This window comes from Halichoeres trimaculatus, unplaced genomic scaffold (genome assembly GCF_033239565.1).
Source record: "Halichoeres trimaculatus isolate MK-OKI-2021-1 unplaced genomic scaffold, fHalTri1.1 fHalTri1_scaffold_12, whole genome shotgun sequence".
In the NCBI taxonomy this organism is placed as follows: domain Eukaryota; kingdom Metazoa; phylum Chordata; class Actinopteri; order Labriformes; family Labridae; genus Halichoeres; species Halichoeres trimaculatus.
The window spans coordinates 35,352,425-35,372,317 of NW_027437190.1; the positions used below are offsets into that span (position 1 = coordinate 35,352,425).

The window sequence follows — 19,893 nt, forward strand, 5'->3', positions numbered from 1 at the left end:
AAGACATTCGAATGAAAGTTGTTTTTTTGTTTTTTATGTATTCGGGTCTTGTGCATTCAACAAACTTGGTGAGAACATCGGCCTTATTCCACGGATAGATTTATGAAAACTAATTACGAGCATCACAGATCTTACTTATAACTTTTTATATCTTGAAATAAGAGATTTTTCAGGACTTTTCAGGTCATTATGGCTTTTATTAAGTATGAAAAGATATTCCATTCTGAGTCGTTTGATGAGAAATGCTTGGCTTTGAGTTTTTCCTTGCGTTAGTAGGGCTGAATGATTTTGGAAAATGATCTAATTGCAATCTTTTTGGACCAATATTGCGATTTAGCGTGTGGTTTATTTATTTATTTTATTTTATTTTATTTTATTTTATTTCATTATATTTTATTTTATTTTACTTATTTTTTTATTTTATTTTATTTTATTTATTTTTTTATTTTTTTATTTTTTTTTGGGGGGGTCTTATTCTTCTACATTATTCACTAAACAAAAACAATGATCTGTTCTCTTGTACGACCAACACGACACAGGATCCTGATAACATATTAACAATTTTTCCTCTTGGCCAGGCCTTCATGTTGTGATGAAATGAGATGAACTGAAGCATGAATCGATACGAATGACGTATCTTGAATTAACTTTTACAATCACAGAAGAATATTAACTGACTGATTTAACTTCAAGCCTTGTAGACCTGTAATAAAATTATGATTAATGACCTTAAATAAAATCAGAGAAGGGAACAAAGCACTGCAGAACAACAAACCTGGTATGAACAGTGAAATAAAACTAAGAGCAGAAATTTAAACAAGACCAAATCTCTGGCTCAACCGCTGAAATATGTCAACATGAGGGATTCACTTTTTGATAAAACATCTGCTGGATCAGACCATTACTGTGTTTATAACAGGAAGTCCGACCTCCAGATTAACCCAAAGATGATCCCAGTCTCTAAAAAATGGCTCTGAATTCATAAAGTTTGAGTTGTTCATGTCGTTATGTGAATGGTGGATTACTTTTCAGATTAACGACAAATGTTGAAGACAGCTCTTAATAACACACGTCTCACCAGCGAGTCCTCCACGGTGTAGTTGAACATCTCCAGAGCGTCCGTCTTCAGGTTGCTCACGAACTCCTGGTACTCTCCGTTATGAGGCTCCCGGTACGTCAGGATCTTCACGCTCTGAAACAGGAAGAGGAGATTCAGAGTCACCTGTGATCTCAGCTTTGATATAAAACACCTGAAGCCTAAAGGAGAACCACACGTCCTGCTCCGTGAGGGAAACAGGAAGGAGTCATAGCGTCATGAACAGGTCTGAGCAGAGGTTTGTCGCTCCATGTCCTCCTGAATGTGAGAGTTGCAGGAGGCGTGAAGGAGGAGGTGTTAGTGTTCACTCCTCACTTCCCGCCGCTGAGATCCTGACTTTTTATTTTTAAGAGTTCCTCGGCCTCTGAAACCTCTCAAACCTCTGGTAACGTAAATGGTTTGGTTTAATTCTCCAAAAATCACATATTATCCCATGAAAAGCTGATGAAGATGCTAACACTGATCTTTATGTAAGACTGAATCCCCATCCTCCTCTTCCTCCTCTTCCTCTGTCACTGAAGACAAAGAGCGGCACTGACACAGCACACGCCTCCGCTCATTAATTCAGATCAATCAGACTCTACTGATTAACTTCACCTTAATTATGTTTTCCCAGCCTTTCAAACCATGATTAACGCTGTGAGGTGTGAGAAAGCTGCTTCCAAGTCAAAGAGACGTCATTTAAATCCTCATCACTGAGTCTATTTATCAGGAAAACCTCAATTAACAAAAACGTTTTATTGGTTTTTTAAATAACAACAAAAAGGTAGAATTATTTCAACTACTCAAATCACAGCTTTTTTTGTCCCACAGTCGAGCAGGGGAGAAGGGGAGAAGCAGGGTGAGCGGAGAGAAGAGAAACCGAAACTTAAGTATGCGTTTGTGTTTTTCTCGTGGGGAGCTGCACTGCAAAAACCTGAAATCTTATAACTGTTTTTGTCATTGTAAAGACAAAAATGAGGTCTGAATTGCTTGTAACACGTAAAAAAATCTGCCAATGGAACAAGAAAAATTTGTTCGGAAATTTGCTTGAAACTAGAATGTCTTAATACAAGAAACTTCTCTCCAGACATTTTTCTGGACTAGTCAGGTGAATGTGGCTCAGATTAAGTCTAAAAGAACTTTTTTTACTGAAAAATTAGACACAAACACTCAATAAGATTTCAGTTTTTGCAATGTGGGAGAGAATAAGACGGGATCATAAAGGCAGCAAAGCAAGCCCAAATAAGCAACTACACTTAAGAATAATGGGTTCTTCACACCGCCGCCTCCAGGAGTCCAGTGTGTTGAACTTTCTGGCGGCAGCCGCCTGGGAATCACATCGAAGGAAGAAGAAAACCCAGAACTAGCAGGTTTTGCGGGGCAAAATGATCAATGGAGGAGCTAATACTGCTGGTATCTGAATATCCAGAGCTCTACAATACTGCTCTACCGTCCTACAAAGACAACCAGAAGAAAAACTGGGCATGGGACAATATTTCAACAAATTTGAAACATTCAAAACATTCAAAAACATTCATTTTGATTTGATTTATTCACAGTAAAGGGGTTTGTACCGTCAGTTCGTCAGTGTGTGATGCCATTAATGTCCAAAAATCAGGTTTGAGCATTGAAGACTGCAGTGTGAACGTAGACTGTATAAAACATGGACGTAGTCACCGCAACATCACCCGTCTATTCCTGACTCATTACACACACACAATTAGCATTTCAGACCCAAGCTGTTTCTAAACCAGGCTGTACATATGTTTTTACTGTCGTAGCAATCTGTTTTTACGTCTGGGTGTGTACATGACTTCTGGTTAGGGTTGGGGTTTAGGGTAAGGGACGGGTTAACACTTCAGCGCAGGCTTCATTTTTCTCGAGCCTGGTCCACACGAATATGTATATTTTCCTAAATTCACATTTTTCTGTCCAATCAGACCTCTCAACCACATGAACACGGCAAATACCCCCACATAAACAGAGATTTTCTAAAAAACAGAAGAGTAAATAAAAAAATATCCAGTTGAGTGGATCCATGTAGAGGTGTCAAACAGAGCTGGTGTTGATGCGATGACGTCATGCGCATAGCAACAAGTCACTGTAGCAACGGTTGCCAACATCAATAACGATGGCCAAAATAACAAGTCCACCTCATCGTCGGTCCACACAAACGACTCAATTTTATTTGTTTTTTTTCGCCATCTTATTACTCTGTTGACTGTTTCTTCTTCCTGTTTTTGACTGCACATGCTCATAACATTCTTCTTCTCTGGTTTTCACATTTTGCTAACCTGCCACTTATCAACCAGGCATGGTATTGCAGGCTTCAGAGGCGATTGTTTTCAGTTTGGCCTCTTCGTATAGACAGAGATATTTCTGTGGCGTGGACGGAGTTTTTTTTTTTTAAACAAGGACAAAGACATCCGGTCAAAAATATATCTTTACACGTGTGGTCCAAGCCTAAACCTGATGTTGACCCTTGGAACAGCCAAACTGTCACTCTGAGAATGTTCTTCATTCAGTGACTCTTCAAGGACAGAGGATCAGTTCCGGAATTCTGGGTCCAGGGAATGGAATCCATCAGAGAAATTCCGGAACAGATCCAGCTGATGACGCCCAACCCTACCAATGACTCACTGCTTTATCTTTCTACGCCGTGTTGAAACAGCTATTTCCATCACTGATGGCGTGCCTCCGTGAATGATGACTCCTCCTTTAATCAACCCGTACTGAAGAGAAAAAAAGCTGTAAACACACAGGTCATCTCTCTCTGACCTCCTGACTTTAGATACGTGAGGAACAGAGACTCTGCTCACAGAGACCAGAAACACAGCTGTGATCTTTCTTTGTGTTGAAGACGTGTGAAGCTGTCTCTGATTAACACCTGAACAAACTGCTTCAACAGCAGCCAGCTGTCAGACAGTGACTTACAGCAGAGAGCTTTGATTACCAACAGGTTCCTCCCTGACATCAGAGCGCCGTCTGTCCAAATACGACTGAGGAATTTCAATCAGAGGATATTTCCCCGTAATGAAAATCTTTGTGTGTGTGATGACTCCGTCTCCCTCTGCGCTCTTTATCAAGCCGGGTGAATTCCTTTCCTGTGAGAAACACGCCGAGCGTTGCTTCACTCCGTCGACCTGTTGTCTCTGTAAACACTGGATGTTATTCGAGCGCCGCTCCTCTGTCGTCTTTTGTTTTGGTGGTCAGTCATCCACATCGCAGCTCGGCTCATCCTCCGTCTTACTCCATCTCTACGTACCGGGACAGGCCGCGCTTCGCCCTGCAGCTCTCAGTCACCTCAGCCAGATTACATCAGCAGAACAAACACTCAGAGTGGCGTTAGCTCAGTTAGCAGGAGAAGCTAACGCCACTCTGTTACTAAGGAAACAACACGAAAACTACAGGAGTGACGAATCAGATCAGACCTCAAACTAGCATCATATTGTCACGTTTACATCAATAAAACAACCATCACCAGCAAGTTACTTAAGTTTCGATTTCCTTGTCTCTTGTGCATTTGTGGAGCTCGCTATAAAAACCAAACGATAACATTAGCTAGCACTGTGTGCAGGCAGTGCCCATGGGAGTTGTAGTCTCATACCGCAATAGGTTTAGTATTTCAGATGCTGTTTCAGAAAACTACAATAAATAATTCAACCCGCCAAAGTGGCTGGTAGGAGAGACAGTGTGACCCGCCACAGCTGGAATCCACCGCATTTGGCGGGTTGGTGGGTGTTAATGTCAAGCCCTGGTTACAGATATCGTAAATTAAAATTCAAACCATTCAAAATATAATTACAACTAGTCAGAAATACTTTGTTGATATCTGCAGCGTTAATTTTGGTTAGTCAAACTTAGTTTTTAAATGTTCAAACGGTGTGCCATAGTCTTAGGGTGTACGAAGGAGCAACATCACACGAGCTGGTTACACGTACACCAGGCTGAACACCAACAGTTTGGTTCGGTCAGAGAGTTAAACAGGTGAACCAGGTCAAGAACCAGGACTTTGGTAAAGATATTAAGATCTCTTAATAACTTTTCCGGTATGGACTCAGCTGGAAAATTGAAGCAGACTTTGAAATCTCCGATCTGTGACGCACTCATACATGAAGAAGGAGCTTCTCTGTGTTACATACGCTCTGTGTTTTCAGCCACTCTGCTGACAAATTTATCAACATCAAACAGAGGAATTGAGAGATACGAGGGGATGAAAGCTCATTATTGGTCCAACTTCATCTTTAGGACGTCAGGAAACAGAATAAAAGCCGACAATCATTCTCTGTGGAACAATCCTGCGTCTGTGCGAGGCGAGCGTCTCTGTGAGAACATTTCTGAGAACAAAGGAGACGAAGACGGCGGTGAAAGAGGACGCACTCGAGCATGGCGCGGGGTAATCAGATTCAGCGACAGCGTGAGGTTCAACCCGTCGTTGGAAATGTGACATCTCAGCACGGCGGTGATTGCTACGACGCTCGACCTTTCACTTCCTGCAGCGGCGTGAAGGGAAATTTGATCTGCTTTTGCATGACACGTGAATTACATGTACTTCAGAATCAAGGTGAGTCAGAGGAACGGAGCAAACCTGGCAGGAATTACTCTTTCTAATGAGACGGAGGACGACGCTGGGACGGATAATTTCCCCAGGGTTTAGGTCAAATTTAATGAGCGCTGTGTGAAAACCGTGAGTGAGGTGGACGGGGAAATAAAAGATACCTGCTGCGGTTAAAAACTGGGGAAATGTCATGAATTGCAAATAATTAGAAAAACACTTGAGGAGTAATTGAAGTCTGTCAGGGTGAGGTCTGGAAACGGAGGGGTGTCTTTCTCCACATCGAGTGGCTGCCTGCTGCAGCAGCTCTCACTTTGTTGTTGTTTAATTTATTTTTTTTGCTGTCTCTCGTTACTTTTTACGTCTCATTTGATGGACACTGACACCAAGCCGGTTGCGTTTGCAGAGGTGTTTTTACTTTTTGTTGCTCCTGTGTGTTTCAGAAATCCTACATGTAACCATGGTTGAATTATTTACACACCAGATTTCAGCTGTTAGCAGCCTGTAGCATGTCGATGCTAGCTGGGGCTAGGTCAGGTGTTCCCTATGATCTGAGAAGAAGGCGGTGAGGGCGAAATGCTGGTGCCGAGTTCCTTCCATCCATGGTGTTGGTGAACATAAGACTCAAACCTCACCTATTCTTGCACCCTTAAACTGTTTTTGTCTCGTTTTTGTTTTCTTTTCAATACATGTATTTTACTGTTACTTGATTTTTTGTATATTTTTTATACTTGTATCTGTTTTAACTTGCTCTTTATCTTTGTTTACCTTGTAAAGCGTCTTTGAGGTTTTGAAAAGTGCTCCATAAATAAAATGTATTATTATTACTATCTTTCTCTAATAAGATGGAGCCATGCTAACCCAGCACAATAAAGAATACCAGAAGCAGAATAGCATCCTGCTATTCACAGATAAGGAGGGGTGTCTTTCTTCACAGAGTGGCTGCTGCAGCAGATCTTGCTTTGTTGTTATTTTTTTTTTTTTTTGCTACTTGTCGTTACATTTTACGTCTCATTTGTTGGACACTGTCACCAAGCCGGTTGCGTTTGCAGTGGAGATTTTACTTTTTGTTGCTCCTGCAGCCTGTTGCATGTCGATGCTAACCGTTGCTAGGTCGGGTGTTCCCTGTGAGCTGAGAAGAAGATGGTGAGGGCAATGTGCTGGGTGTCGCGTTGTCAGCTAAGAAGAGGCGACATCAACCTGTCCTTCCATCCATGGTTGTGGGGAGCGTAAGACTCAAAACTCACCTATTCTTGGACTTTTTAACTGTTTTTGTCTCGTCGTTTTTTTCCTATACATATTTTCAACTGTTATTTCATTATTTTGTATATTTGTATATTTGTATCTGTTTTAACTTGCTCTTTCATACTGTTGTTTATATACTTATATAGTGTGTTTTATATTTATAAAGTGTATTATTTAGGTTATGCGGGCTTATACCGGGACCGGGGAAACTAATTTCATTCCACCTCATGTCTTTACATGTGTGAAATGACAATAAAGCTCCTTGAATCCTTGAATCCTTGAATCCTTGAATCCTTTATCTTTATTTACCTTGTAAAGTGTCTTTGAGGTTTTTGAAAAGCGCTCTATAAAAAAAAAAGTATTATTATTATCTATCTCCATTAATATAGAGCCATGCTAACCCGGCACAATAGGGAATACCAGAAGCAGAATAGCATCCTGCTATTCACAGACGATGCTAACAGAGCTAACACTGGACAAACTGCAAAAAACTGAAATCTTAAAAAGTGTTTTTGTCTTATTTTAAGTAAAATTTGTCTTGTAATACTCAATATGAGCCACATTTAACTGAACAGTTCAGAAAACTGTATTTTTTTAAGTTATTTAAAGAGAAAATGAGGTCTGCGCCCCCTGCTGGATGAATTGGTGAACAGCAATGTAAATGTAAAGGACGTATGGAAGTGTGTGAGCAGTGACGGTAACATGGTTTGAAAAGGATGGAGACATTTTTCGTGCGTAGAAGGAAGGAGGAATAGACCGTTACCTGGAAAGCCTCCTTGGCGATGGCGTCGTCCTCGTCCCCGCGCGCCCACGGCTGGCTGTATTTGGAGTTCAGGCTGTCCCCGAAGACGTCGATGTAGAAGAAGACGTACTGTTCGTGAGGGAGGTCTGCACGCCGGAACTCCACCATCAGCTTCCGGAAAACGTCCGGGGAGCAGCACACGAACATCACTGTAACAGATAGAAGGGGGCGGGGCTTAAACGTTTGTCAATCTGAGGAGTGTAAGGGACTCTGACAGTCCAGTTTCTCCCCCTGTAATCAGACCCTCCACGCTCCGGGAAGTCTCCAGAGGCGTGATGACATTCCTCGCTGTCCCTGCCCCCCCCCCCATCTATTGTTTCAGGTCTTAACGACCTCGGAGCAGGAAGTGAAACCGCAGAGACGTCGGCAGACTAAAAGCTTTCTCCTGATTGATTCTGAGCTAAGAGTGTCTCCCTGCCGCCGCTGAGACCAGATCACAGTCTGCTGAAACTGAAACTGCACTTTAGACACTCCTCTAAGTGTGTGTGTGTGTGTGTGTGTGTGTGTGTGTGTGTGTGTGTGTGTGTGTGTGTGTGTGTGTGTGTCACAATCCTTTCTACCTAAAAATACACATCTAGAAACAGCCATCCTCTCCTTTCCGTTTCTTTGAACGTGAATTTGCTCTTTCACAGAAAGCTTTCCTCTCCGACATCAACCCGCTCCTCTTTCCTCAAACACTCAGGGCCGGTGCATTAGAGGAGGACCTGAAGAGATCCAGGTCCCTGTTTGCTGGTCTTCCTTTGTGCTGCATCGCTCTCGCTGTGTTGTCTTCATCATGAAAGCGTCGGCGGTTTGATCTCTGAGCAGCGAGCAGCGGGCTGTGGTCGGATGGTTGGTACCATCAGAAATTCAATCTCTGATTTTTTTCATCCAAATTGTTTCCTGATAAGAGTCGATTTTTATTTTCCGTATTTAACAGAAAACCAAAATGACAAAGAATTTGCTCAAAACAGGTTTTGAGGATTTACTGGCTCCTTTAACCCTTTCAGACCGACCGTATTCTTACATTTTTACAAACTGTAGTGCAACTTTTGGAAGTATTTTTATTTTCTCCGCATCAAATTAACTTTTAAATCCCAACTTTTGATTATATGTATTAACCCTATTTTGCTGAACGTATCTGACACATTTGATTCATGAGTTTTAAAGACCTCTGTCTCATCAACATGATGAAAACTTTCCTTGAAAACCTGTTTAAAATCATCCACACACATTTTTTTTTTCAGGAAATTCATCGATAGTTTTCAAGAAGAAGAAAAAAATAAATCCTTGCTTTTTTTTGATGGATTAGCCATGTCTTGCCTACTACAACTAATTTCTTAAAATAAAATAAAAAAAACTTTTAAAAAATCAATAAATGAAAAAAGTCCTCGTAGATGTCAAAATACACCAGCCACATAGCTTTAACTCTCAAACTTGTTAATTTAAAAAAGTTGCACAGTGTTTTTAGGAACCACAGGAAATTTATGTGGACTGAGTACATAACTTGCTTTTCGAGGTACTAGCAATTATCAATATTCAATGGTCAAAAACAAAAAATGAATCAGAGTGCAAAGTTTGCAAAGAGACAACATTAACACCAAACAAACCACGAACAAGAGTACAGTCTCCACCAAGTGGTCCGGTACGGATCAGCACAGTTTGGTTGGATCAGTAAAGCCTGTGTGGTGTGTATGCTAGATGCTGATAGCCGCGTCAGCTATATAATAACGTGACGCCAGAGCAGAAGGTGGAGCTAGAAACTCAGTTAGTCGGATATGAAACAACCAAAGAGTTATAAACAGGTTCAGGGCTTTGTCATCAAAACATTTCTTTACTTTATGTAGTATAGCAATTGTTTTTGCTTTTGTTGTTTATAATATGTAGCCTAATTTAAACTGAGATTTTTTTAACAAAGATTAAACCTATGAATTTAATCAGAAATACTGTTTTTTATTATTATTATTTTTTTATTTTATTTTATTCTATTTATTATTATTTTTATAATTATTGTTATTATTATTATTATTATTATTATTATTATTATTATTATTATTATTATTATTATTATTATTATCATCTTATTATATTATTTTATTTTTATTATCATTCTATTATTATATTATATTTATTATCATTATATTATTATAATTTTTCTATACATATTTTTGTATTTTTGTTTATTTTAAATCTTAACCTTTTCTATATTCTTTCTGCATTTTTTTTTTTGGCAGTAAAATTTGATTCTGATTCTGATGTATTTACCTTTGTTACCAAATAAGATTTTTTTTCTTTTTTTTTTAGTTTTAAGGGATAACTTCTTTACGTCAAACTACTTTCTCCATGTTTTTAGCTCAATTTCAATCACTTGCAACTAACAGTCTGATTTTTCTGCGGCGGTGTTTTTGCTTTCGTTGCTGCATGTCCGGAGATCCTCCATGGTTACATTGCTTACACAAGAGACATGTTGATGCTAACTGGTGCTAGGTCAGATGTTTCCCACAAGGTGAGGAGAAGGAGGTGAGGACGACGTGCTAGTTCTCAGGTGTGAGCTAAGAAGTGACGACATGGACCTGTCCTTCCATCCATCGTTATTGGGAACGTAAGATCTATCTCCAATAAGATGGACGAGCTAGCTGTGCTAACCCAGCACCAGATGCTAGATGCTGATGCTGATAGCCGCGTCAGCTATATAATAACGTGACGCCAGAGCAGCGCAACACAGTGTACCCGCTAATAAATCCAACGAAGAAGAAAAAAGTGACACAGTAAACAAAAAGCAACAATGAAGACATCCAGCAATTCGTCTTCTCTGTGATTGGCATGTATCCAACAATCAAGCTTTGTTTCAGAGAAGGCTGTGAGTTGCCAGGAGAAATACAGCCGCCACTGCCGTACAGGAAGTGACCATTCTTTCCACCAATCAGCAGACTGCAGGGTTTCTAGCTCCACCTTCTGGGGTTGGATCTGTTCAGTCTGGCACCCCAACAGAAGGGAACCAGGAAGTGGGACGGTACGGGTCAGTGATTTGGGACCTGTCCTGGTTTCAGTCAAAGGAAACGTGACAGAATGTGTGCTGTACCGAGACGAACTGAACTGAACTGTTGGGTAGAAACAGAGCATGAACTCACTCCTGACCTGGAGTGGGCAGTCCACCCTTTTCCAGCCAAAAACCACGGCTTTTGATTAAGAGGTGTTGATCTTCCTGGACTGTTCATCTTCATACTCTGGATTAATGGAAACTCTTTGCTCATCAGTTTATGGAGGATTCAGCTGTTGTTGTTTTTTTCTTATTTGGTCAATTCATGCCTGAAGGTGACCTGAAGGCGATTAAGTTGATACACTTTCTCACTCCCTGCTCGACCTTCAGCTTTTTCTTTAACTCCCTCTGAATGTTGCAAACAGCAGCTGAAACCCCTGATTCCTAAATCCTGTCAGGTCTCTGGATTAACGACGGCGAGGTCGCCACAGACATCCTCTCTGAAGTTCCTGGAAATCAGATTCACACAAACTTCCCTCCTCTTCCTCAGAGAGCCGTGTTCCTGCTCCAGGTGTTTGTGCGGCGTCGCTCTGAAGCTGCTGAGAGGAAACGAACCTCCTTTCATCTCCTCGCTGTCACCGCGTCTGTGGAAAGTGCTGCGTAAGGTGGAAGCCGCTCCGCTTTCATCTCCGCACATCTGTGAGAGTCAGGATGTGCTCCGGGGTCAGAGGTCAGGGCGGGGACTCCTCCTATCAGAGCTCTTCCTGGTTTCAGGGTCAAGCTCTGACACGGCGGCTAAAGGACGACTCCTCTCCGACTCTCCAACAGGTCCAACGTGCTTCCTGTTGCTCAGTGGATGTGAAAGTGACGTGACACCGTGTGCGTTCCCTCCTTACCGGCAAGAACATTCAGTCTTCTGCCGTTTGGATCGATTTGGAGGGAACTAAAACTGAGCGGCGTTAAAGGTGCTCTGTGAAATGTCAGCGGAGCATCGATTGTGAATTTCTGGTTCGCACTCGAAGCGCCAGCAGCTTCCTCTCAAGGTGACGGAGATCTCTCCCAGCCGAGGTGCCCTCGAGCCAAACGCTTTCCTTCTGGACGCTCTGACGGTGTTTGGAAATGCAGGACAGGGAAGTGAAAGTCTTCAGGCTGCAGGAAAATCGATGCCAGGATGTTTAAAGATGAGGGATCTTTCCTGTTAGAGCGCAGCAACGTCTGTGCCTCCTCAGCATCCCCCGTCTGAACGTGGTCTCTAATCGAGTCTGTTCTCTCACATAGAAGTTTCTATTCTTCAGTTAATTTGGCTGATGTGACAGAAATCCCTTTAAAAATAACACAATATAATTAAATGTCACCTCGTTAGTCTGTTATCCAGCTTTACTCCTGAAGATTTCAGTGCTCGGAGTCGTTGCTCGGCGCCACCTGAGGGGCTGCCTGATGCAGCAGCTTTCTCTTTGTCATTAAAACAACATCACAACAACCTTCTCTTTTGCTAAACAATTCTGGATTCTGATTGGTCGTTTCTAATGAGCTTTGTATGTGATTTGCAATAAACTGAAATCTGTAGTCTCACTGAATTTAAAAAAACTGCAATTTGTGGAATAATGGGTTTGAAGGATTGGTTGGATGTTTGCATGCAGTTCACCACGCCTTTGCTTTATTTGTTTATAATATGTAGCCTAATTTAAACTGAGATTTTTTAACAATGATTAAACCTAAGAATTTAATCAGAAATACTAATGTTTTTTTATTAATATTATTTTTTATTTCATTTTATTCTATTGAATTGCTTTATTTTATTCTATTTATTATTATCTTTATAATTATTATTATTATTATTATTATTATTATTTTATTTTTATTGTTATTATTATTATTATTATTATTATTATTATTATTATTATTATTATTTTATTTTTTTATTGTTATTATTATTATTATTATCTTATTTTATTTTTATTATAATTAAATTATTATAATTTTTCTATACATATTTTTGTATTTTTGTTTATTTTAAATCTTAACCTTTTCTATTTTCTTCCTGCAGTTTTTTTTTTTTTTTTTTGGCAGTAAAATTTGATTCTGATTCTGATGTATTTACCTTTGTTACCAAATATGATTTTTTTCTTTGTTTTTAGTTTTAAGGGATAACTTATTTACGTGAAACTACTTTCTCCATGTTTTCAATTCAATTTCAATCACTTGCAACAAAGAGTCTTGAGTTTTTTGCGGCAGTGTTTCCATTTTGTTGCTCCTGTGTGTCCAAAGATCATCCATGTTTGCATTGCTTACACAAGAGATTTCAGCCCTTAGCAGCCTGTAGCATGTTGATGCTAACTGGTGCTGGGGCTGGTGTTCCCAGTGAGCTGAGGAGAAGGAGACAAGGACGACATGCTGGTTCTGCAGTGTGGGCTAAGAAGTGACGACATCGACCTGAGCTTCATCCCATCGGTCATTAAGGGGAAAATAGGATCTGTTTTCTTTGTCTGTTTCTTGTAATTTTTCAACTCTTTTTTGTAATCTTTGCATTTGGAGCGGGTCATTTCTTTGTACGGCTCATTGTTGGTCATGGACACCAAACTTTTTGTGTCTTCAGTGATATTTTTACTACTTTTCTCCTGTGTTTGTCTGGAGATCCTACATGTAACCATGGCTGCATTGTTTAAATGTGAACTCAGCTGTTAGCAGCCTGTAGCATGTCAATGCTAACTGGTGCTAGGCCAGATGTTTCCCCACAAGGTGAGGAGAAGAAGGCGAGGACGACGTGCTGGTTCTCAGGTGTGAGCTAAGAAGTGACGACATGGACCTGTCCTTCCATCCATCGTTATTGGGAACGTAAGATCTATCTCCAATAAGATGGACGAGCTAGCTGTGCTAACCCAGCAACAGAGGGAATACCAGAGGGCAGAGTAGCATCATGCTATTCACAGACATGGCTAACAGAGCTAACATCAGACACCAAGGCCACATGCGAAGAGCTTCACCTGCTGTGAGCAGACAGGATCCAGGAGACAGAGACTGAACAGACTGCTGAACTTCAGCGTTAAAGCTGCTTGGGTCGCATGATGAAGATCTCGCATGATGAAGATCTGTAAAGGAAACAGCTCCTCAGGAAAATCAGAATAAAAACTATGATCCTCCTCTACTGATGCTTCTTCGTCTCTGGATGCTAAAAAAAACTCAGCACAGCTTTTCTCTGTCAGAGTAAAAAAACTCAGCAGGGGCCACAGCGTTGTTTCAGCAGGCGTCAGAGTAGAGAGCCCACGGCCCCGTAACGAGCTGTTTACCAAACAGGATGTGGCGATGATGGCGGCCTGCTGACACAGCTGGACCTGAACCATTAGTGGTTAAAACACAGAGGGCAGATAGAGATCAGACCAGATAACAGGAGCAGACATTTCGCCCAGTGCAGCAGAAAAAGCTGAGAGACGACACCAGCTGCCTCCAAACGCTGTGCTGGGTTTTTATGTGGTTTGATTGGTCAGAAAGAAGAGGACAGAGTGTGTGTGTGTGTGTGTGTGTGTGTGTGTGTGTGTGTGTGTGTGTGTGTGTGTTCATGGATCAGAGTCAGGGTTCAGACTCATCAGACAGATGAAAACTGCTGCACATGAGAGGGTGATTAAAACAGGGTCTGCCCTTTTCAAAAACCAGAGGCCACTACTGTCATTACATCTCTCCACACAGACGTTAGCTGGGTGCGCTTTACGACACCAAAAAAACAGTTGATTTTCACGTCTCGTCAATATTTGTGTCACCACAGGTTAAACATGCCGTTCTTATCAGTAGGAAGCCGGTAACTGATATTTGGGGCTGATATCGATTTGCAGTAAAAGTGAAAATATTGACGTGAAAATTTAATACGAACTCCAACACTTGACTTGGTTTAAAGTCTTTAAGCATGTGTTGATTAAGCATCTCCCAGGCTCAGCAGCTGGATTATAAAGTTAAATGAAAGTTTGAAAAAATAAATATCTCCCTTAAGTTTTCTGGAAGTCAAGTTTTCCAAAAAAAAGTCATCAGATGGTGCTGTGAGTGGGACGACGCCAGAGACAAAGAGGTGCCAAAATAACACAGGCTGAAAATTTAGTTTCTTATCAGCTGCCAGATTTTAAAATAGGCAGATGCCGATATGCTTCAAAATGCTAAATATCAGTCCACTTCCTGAAGAGAACTTTCTTTTTGTTGAGATACTGATGATGTTGTGTTTTTCTTCTTGGATTTATTAGCAGGGACATTGTGCCACGCTGCGATGACGTTATGCTGTCACGTAGCGGACGATGCTAACGATATCCAGTTAAAACAGCACCTACCAAAAGGAAACCATTCACTGTGGAAACACAAACAGGATCAGCCTCCAGTTCCAAACTGGACTGATCCAAACCGTTCCAAACTGGACTGATCCAACCCGTACCAAACTGGACTGATCCAAACCATTCCAAACTGATTTGATCCAAACCGTTCCAAACTGGACTGATCCAACCCTTACCAAATTGGACTGATCCAACCCTTACCAAATTGGACTGATCCAACCCGTACCAAACTGGACTGATCCAACCCGTACTATGCTGGTCTTATCCATCCCATAACAAACTAGACTGATCCAATCCGTACCAAACTGGGCTGACCCAACCCGTTTCAAACTGGACTGATCCAACCCGTTCCAAACTGGACTGATCCAACCCTTATCAAACTGGACTGATCCAACCCTTACCAAACTGGGCTGACCCAACCCGTTTCAAACTGGACTGATCCAACCCGTTCCAAACTGGACTGATCCAACCCTTATCAAACTGGACTGATCCAACCCTTACCAAACTGGGCTGACCCAACCCGTTTCAAACTGGACTGATCCAACCCGTTCCAAACTGGACTGATCCAACCCGTACCAAACTGGACTGATCCAACCCGTACTATGCTGGTCTTATCCATCCCATAACAAACTAGACTGATCCAATCCGTACCAAACTGGACTGATCCAAACCGTTCCAAACTGGACTGATCCAACCCGTACCAAACTGGACTGATCCAAACCATTCCAAACTGATTTGATCCAAACCGTTCCAAACTGGACTGATCCAACCCTTATCAAACTGGACTGATCCAACCCTTACCAAATTGGACTGATCCAACCCGTACCAAACTGGACTGATCCAACCCGTACTATGCTGGTCTTATCCATCCCATAACAAACTAGACTGATCCAATCCGTACCAAACTGGGCTGACCCAACCCGTTTCAAACTGGACTGATCCAACCCGTTCCAAACTGGACTAATCCAACCCGTACCAAACTGGACCAATCCAACCAGTACCCAACCGGACTGATCCAACCTTTATCAAACTGGACTAATCAAACCCGTTTCAAACTGGACTGATCCAACCCGTACCAAACTGGACTGATCCCAACCTGTACCTCTTGGTGGAAACTCGGCTTTAGTTTGTAATTGTCGTCTTCTAGTAGTTCTGGCTAATTTAAATGCTGATGCACCTAGCCTGAAGAGCCTTAATTGCCCCTTACTGTGACCCAAGTTGTTACATGGTTTTACTGTTTGCTCTTTTTTGGTGTTTATCCACGTTTCTTACATTAAAAGGATGTTTACGTTTGGGATTGGTTGATTGGGATGGCTCACATGCCGCCTTCAACCAGTACCAAACTGTACTGACCCAAACCGGACCACTTGTTGAAAATGGGGCCTAAAGCTCTACTACCTGGATGGAAACAGCCCCAGATATCAGATGTCAGATGTCATCTTGTGGCGTGGATTGTCAGTTTGTTCAACTCATAAATGGACAAAACCCCCAAATTTCACCAACAGAAGCTGATTTTTTGTTTCAGAGAATAGAAAATACTCAATTTATCCCTGAGAGGAAATTCAGGAGTCACAGCAGCAATCAAGAAAACTAAAGTCAGAAAGTGTAAAGTGCAGAAAGGTCTATAAGGATAGAAAAGATGACAGCTTTTCCATCGTTTTCAGCTACTTCCTGCAGCAGAAGCTGGAGTCGATCACTTTTTAATTAGCTTTGGTTGCTAAAGGAGCTTTTACAGCTCGATAAATGTTGTGATGAAGCTCAGCTGACTTTCTTCTCTCTGCAGCAGGTTGTCAGAAGTCGTGCTCCAGCTTTTGTACCCTAATGACCTCCTGTATTCCTGACGCTGCTAAGTGGCTCTGATTGCTGCCATCAGTGAAATCTGCAGCGCTGAAGTTCCTGCACACCACGCTGGATCCTTTTTCAAATCAAGTCAACGCTTCGCTCCTGTAATTAGATACGTCTGCGTGAAGAGAGAAGGAGGCTGTCAGATTCTTCATTAGGTCCTTCAATTACTCCTCATCTTCCTCACACGGGCTAATCACAGCAAAGTGACGCAGACAGAGTGAAACACGTTACAATATCCTCAAGATCATTATCAGACTGGACGTCTTCGTTAGGGTCCAGAGAGACGCAATTACTGCGTGAATGACCACGGCTCTATAACTGTACGGCAGATCTACTCCACAGACCGGCTCTGGGTCTGGGTTCAGACTGAGCGCTGACATGTTGAGTCAATTCAATCATCCACTCTTCAAGTTTACTTTACAATCAGCTCATAATCACCATTTCATACCCTCATGATTTCATCTGCAGCCTCAGTTTGACTCTTTGCTGACACGTAAAACATCCACCAGTAGAAGCTGCAAGTCAACAAACACAGAAAACAACAAAGAAATCGTGAAATATTCTCATTTTTACGTAAATGTCTGTTCATAGACCAAACTTTAAAATGAGATTATCAGACCAGAACAGGTCAATTCTAAATATTTAATCTCTGTATCCAGTTATAACCCAATGACAACACCACGCCGTCTGATAAAGTTTATCAGAGAGAAGAGAGATATGTGTTTTTCTCTACTGAAAACAATTTCTGTGATTAATTTTGTAGTGATGGTGGACACTGGAGCCTAACTGTCTGACAGAAAAAGGACAGAAGAGCAGAAGAAAGAGAAACAGGAGAGAGATAGAGCACGAGCTAAAGGCCAAAACACAGGAGCTCAGGGCTAACACGCAAGTTAAAGGCTAAAGCACAAGCTAAAAGCTAAAGGCCAAAACACAAGCTAAAGCTAAAACAAGCGTTACAGACTTGAACAAATGCCAAAGGCTTAAACACAGGCTAAAGGCAAAAACAGGAGTAAAAGACCTGAACAAAAGCTTAAAGTGAAAACAGGAGCTAAAGGCTAAAAAAACAGGCTATAGCCTGAAACAAAAGCTAAAGGCTAAAAATATGAGAAAAACGCCAAAACACAGGCTAAAACAGGAGCCAAAGGCTAGACCACAGGCTAGAGGCTAAAACAACAAAATAGAAGCTAAAACACAGGCAACACAAGAGTTAAAGACTGAAACAAATGCTAAAGACTAAAACAGGAGCCACAGACTCAGACAAAAGCTAACAGCTAAAACAGTAAGATAAAGGTCAAAACAGCAGCCAAGGACTAAAACAAAGGCTAAAGGCTAAAACGCGAGAAAAACACTTAAACACAGGCTAAAACAGGAGCCAAAGACTAAAACACGATCTAAAGGCTAAAAAAAAGGCTAAAGACTAAAACAGGAGCTAAAGACTTAAACAAAAGCCAAAGGCTAAAACAACAAGATAAAAGTTAAACACAAGCTAATACTGGATATAAAGACTTGAACAAATGCTAAATGCCAAAACAAAGGCTAAGCGCTAAAACAGGAGCTGAAGACTTGAACAAAAGCTTACAGCTTAAACATCCAGATAAAGGCTAAAACACACAAAAAAACCCACCAAAATACAGGCCAAAACAGGAGCTATAGGCTAAAACACAAGCTTCAAGCGCAAAAAAAGAATGGACAATAGACTTAAACAAAGTCTTGAGACTAAACACAAGCTAAATGCCAGGACATGGGCTAAAGGCTAAAACACAAGTAAAAAAATGGACAAAAGCCTAAAACTCAGGCCAAAGGTTAAAGACAGGCTAAGAGCTAAAACATGAGCCAAAGGCCAAAATATGAGCTAAAGGCTAAAACAGGAGCTAAAGGCTAGAACACATATTCTGGAAAAACACTACCAAGTTCAACCACAGGTGTCACTGCAACCAACACCAAACAGATCCTCACAGAGCCTTTAACTGCATCATTAAACTGTATTTGATGTAAAATCTTTAAACCAGGAAAACATCTTTACAATCCAAACATCTGTGAAGAGTTTCCCTGTGACGTCAGTTTATCCTGAATCGCAAAACAGGAAGTCATCAGTCAGAGTCTTTTTGCCTTTTTATGAGCTACAAACACACGCTGTTTGAAAGAGTTTCGAAGAGTTGAGGATTTGTTTGTTGAGTTTTTAACGTCTGATATCACTGTAAGGATCTGAACCCACGACACTTCACACCAAGCTGTGGATCTCTTCCTTACGCCGTCCATCACTGAGTCCACCCAGGAACGTCACGGACCAGCGCGTTCATCGCAAATTGGCACTTTTAATACGCCTCAGCCCATTAAATCTTTACACAGACTCTGTTTTTTCTCCCCTTTGACTTTTGTGAATTAATTGAATACCTTCTCCTTATAAAGGCGTTTTGACCGAGCAGAAATGTGCAGTTTTCAGCTCATTAAAATTCATCAGGGGAGAACAAACGTGGCCCGTGTTGCAGGTGTCAGCGTGCTCTTTTTGAACGTTCCTTTTCTTTATTTGGTCATGTTTCTAAACGGGAACGCATCCGCCTGAAATCAGCTGAAATTACACCCCAAAAAGAGACAGAGAGGAGCGAGGGGTCAGCATTAATATCCAACAATAACTCCACAGCCACAGTATGCTAATCCTATGGTTACTATGGAAACGCCTCTCAGGATGTTGTTCAGGTCCACGGGGGGAGCACAAAGAGAAACAGATGACGAGGAGCGTGCTGCAGATTGGTCAATATGTCCCTCACATGTTGTACTTTTTCAGTCTGAACAGGCTGCAGTGGGGGGGTGATGGGGGGGTGGGGGGGTTGGCTGAGCTGAGGCTGCAGGGGACTGAAAGCTGAGCTCTGACACTGCATCCCTGAAACATGTAGTCATCAGCGTCACGGTCCCAGAGACCCCCACAGAGGGGGAGGTGGAGGACCTGAAAGAACAATAAATCTGCAGCCCCTAAAAGCTGAGTCACAGGATCCACATAAAACCAGGAAGAGGACAAGACCTCTTCAGTGGACCCGTGTGATACGATAAAAAACTCAATGTTAAAACAGGCTTTTCATTTATACAAAGAAGACATTTGAA

At 41.5% G+C, this 19,893-nt stretch overlaps 1 protein-coding gene across 2 annotated transcripts in view; it reads right to left on the reverse strand.

Annotated features, from left to right (window-relative positions):
- The window catches only part of LOC141800757 (atrial natriuretic peptide receptor 1-like), a 110,459-nt gene that overhangs the window by 53,841 nt on the left and 36,725 nt on the right, over nucleotides 1-19,893 (reverse strand). For both annotated transcript variants that reach the window (XM_074683526.1, XM_074683527.1), the window contains exons 3-4: nucleotides 7,642-7,829; nucleotides 1,079-1,192 (exon numbers count right to left, since the gene is read on the reverse strand). In XM_074683526.1, the coding sequence (XP_074539627.1) occupies nucleotides 1,079-1,192; nucleotides 7,642-7,829 (302 nt within the window). The remainder of the gene's footprint in view (nucleotides 1-1,078; nucleotides 1,193-7,641; nucleotides 7,830-19,893) is intronic.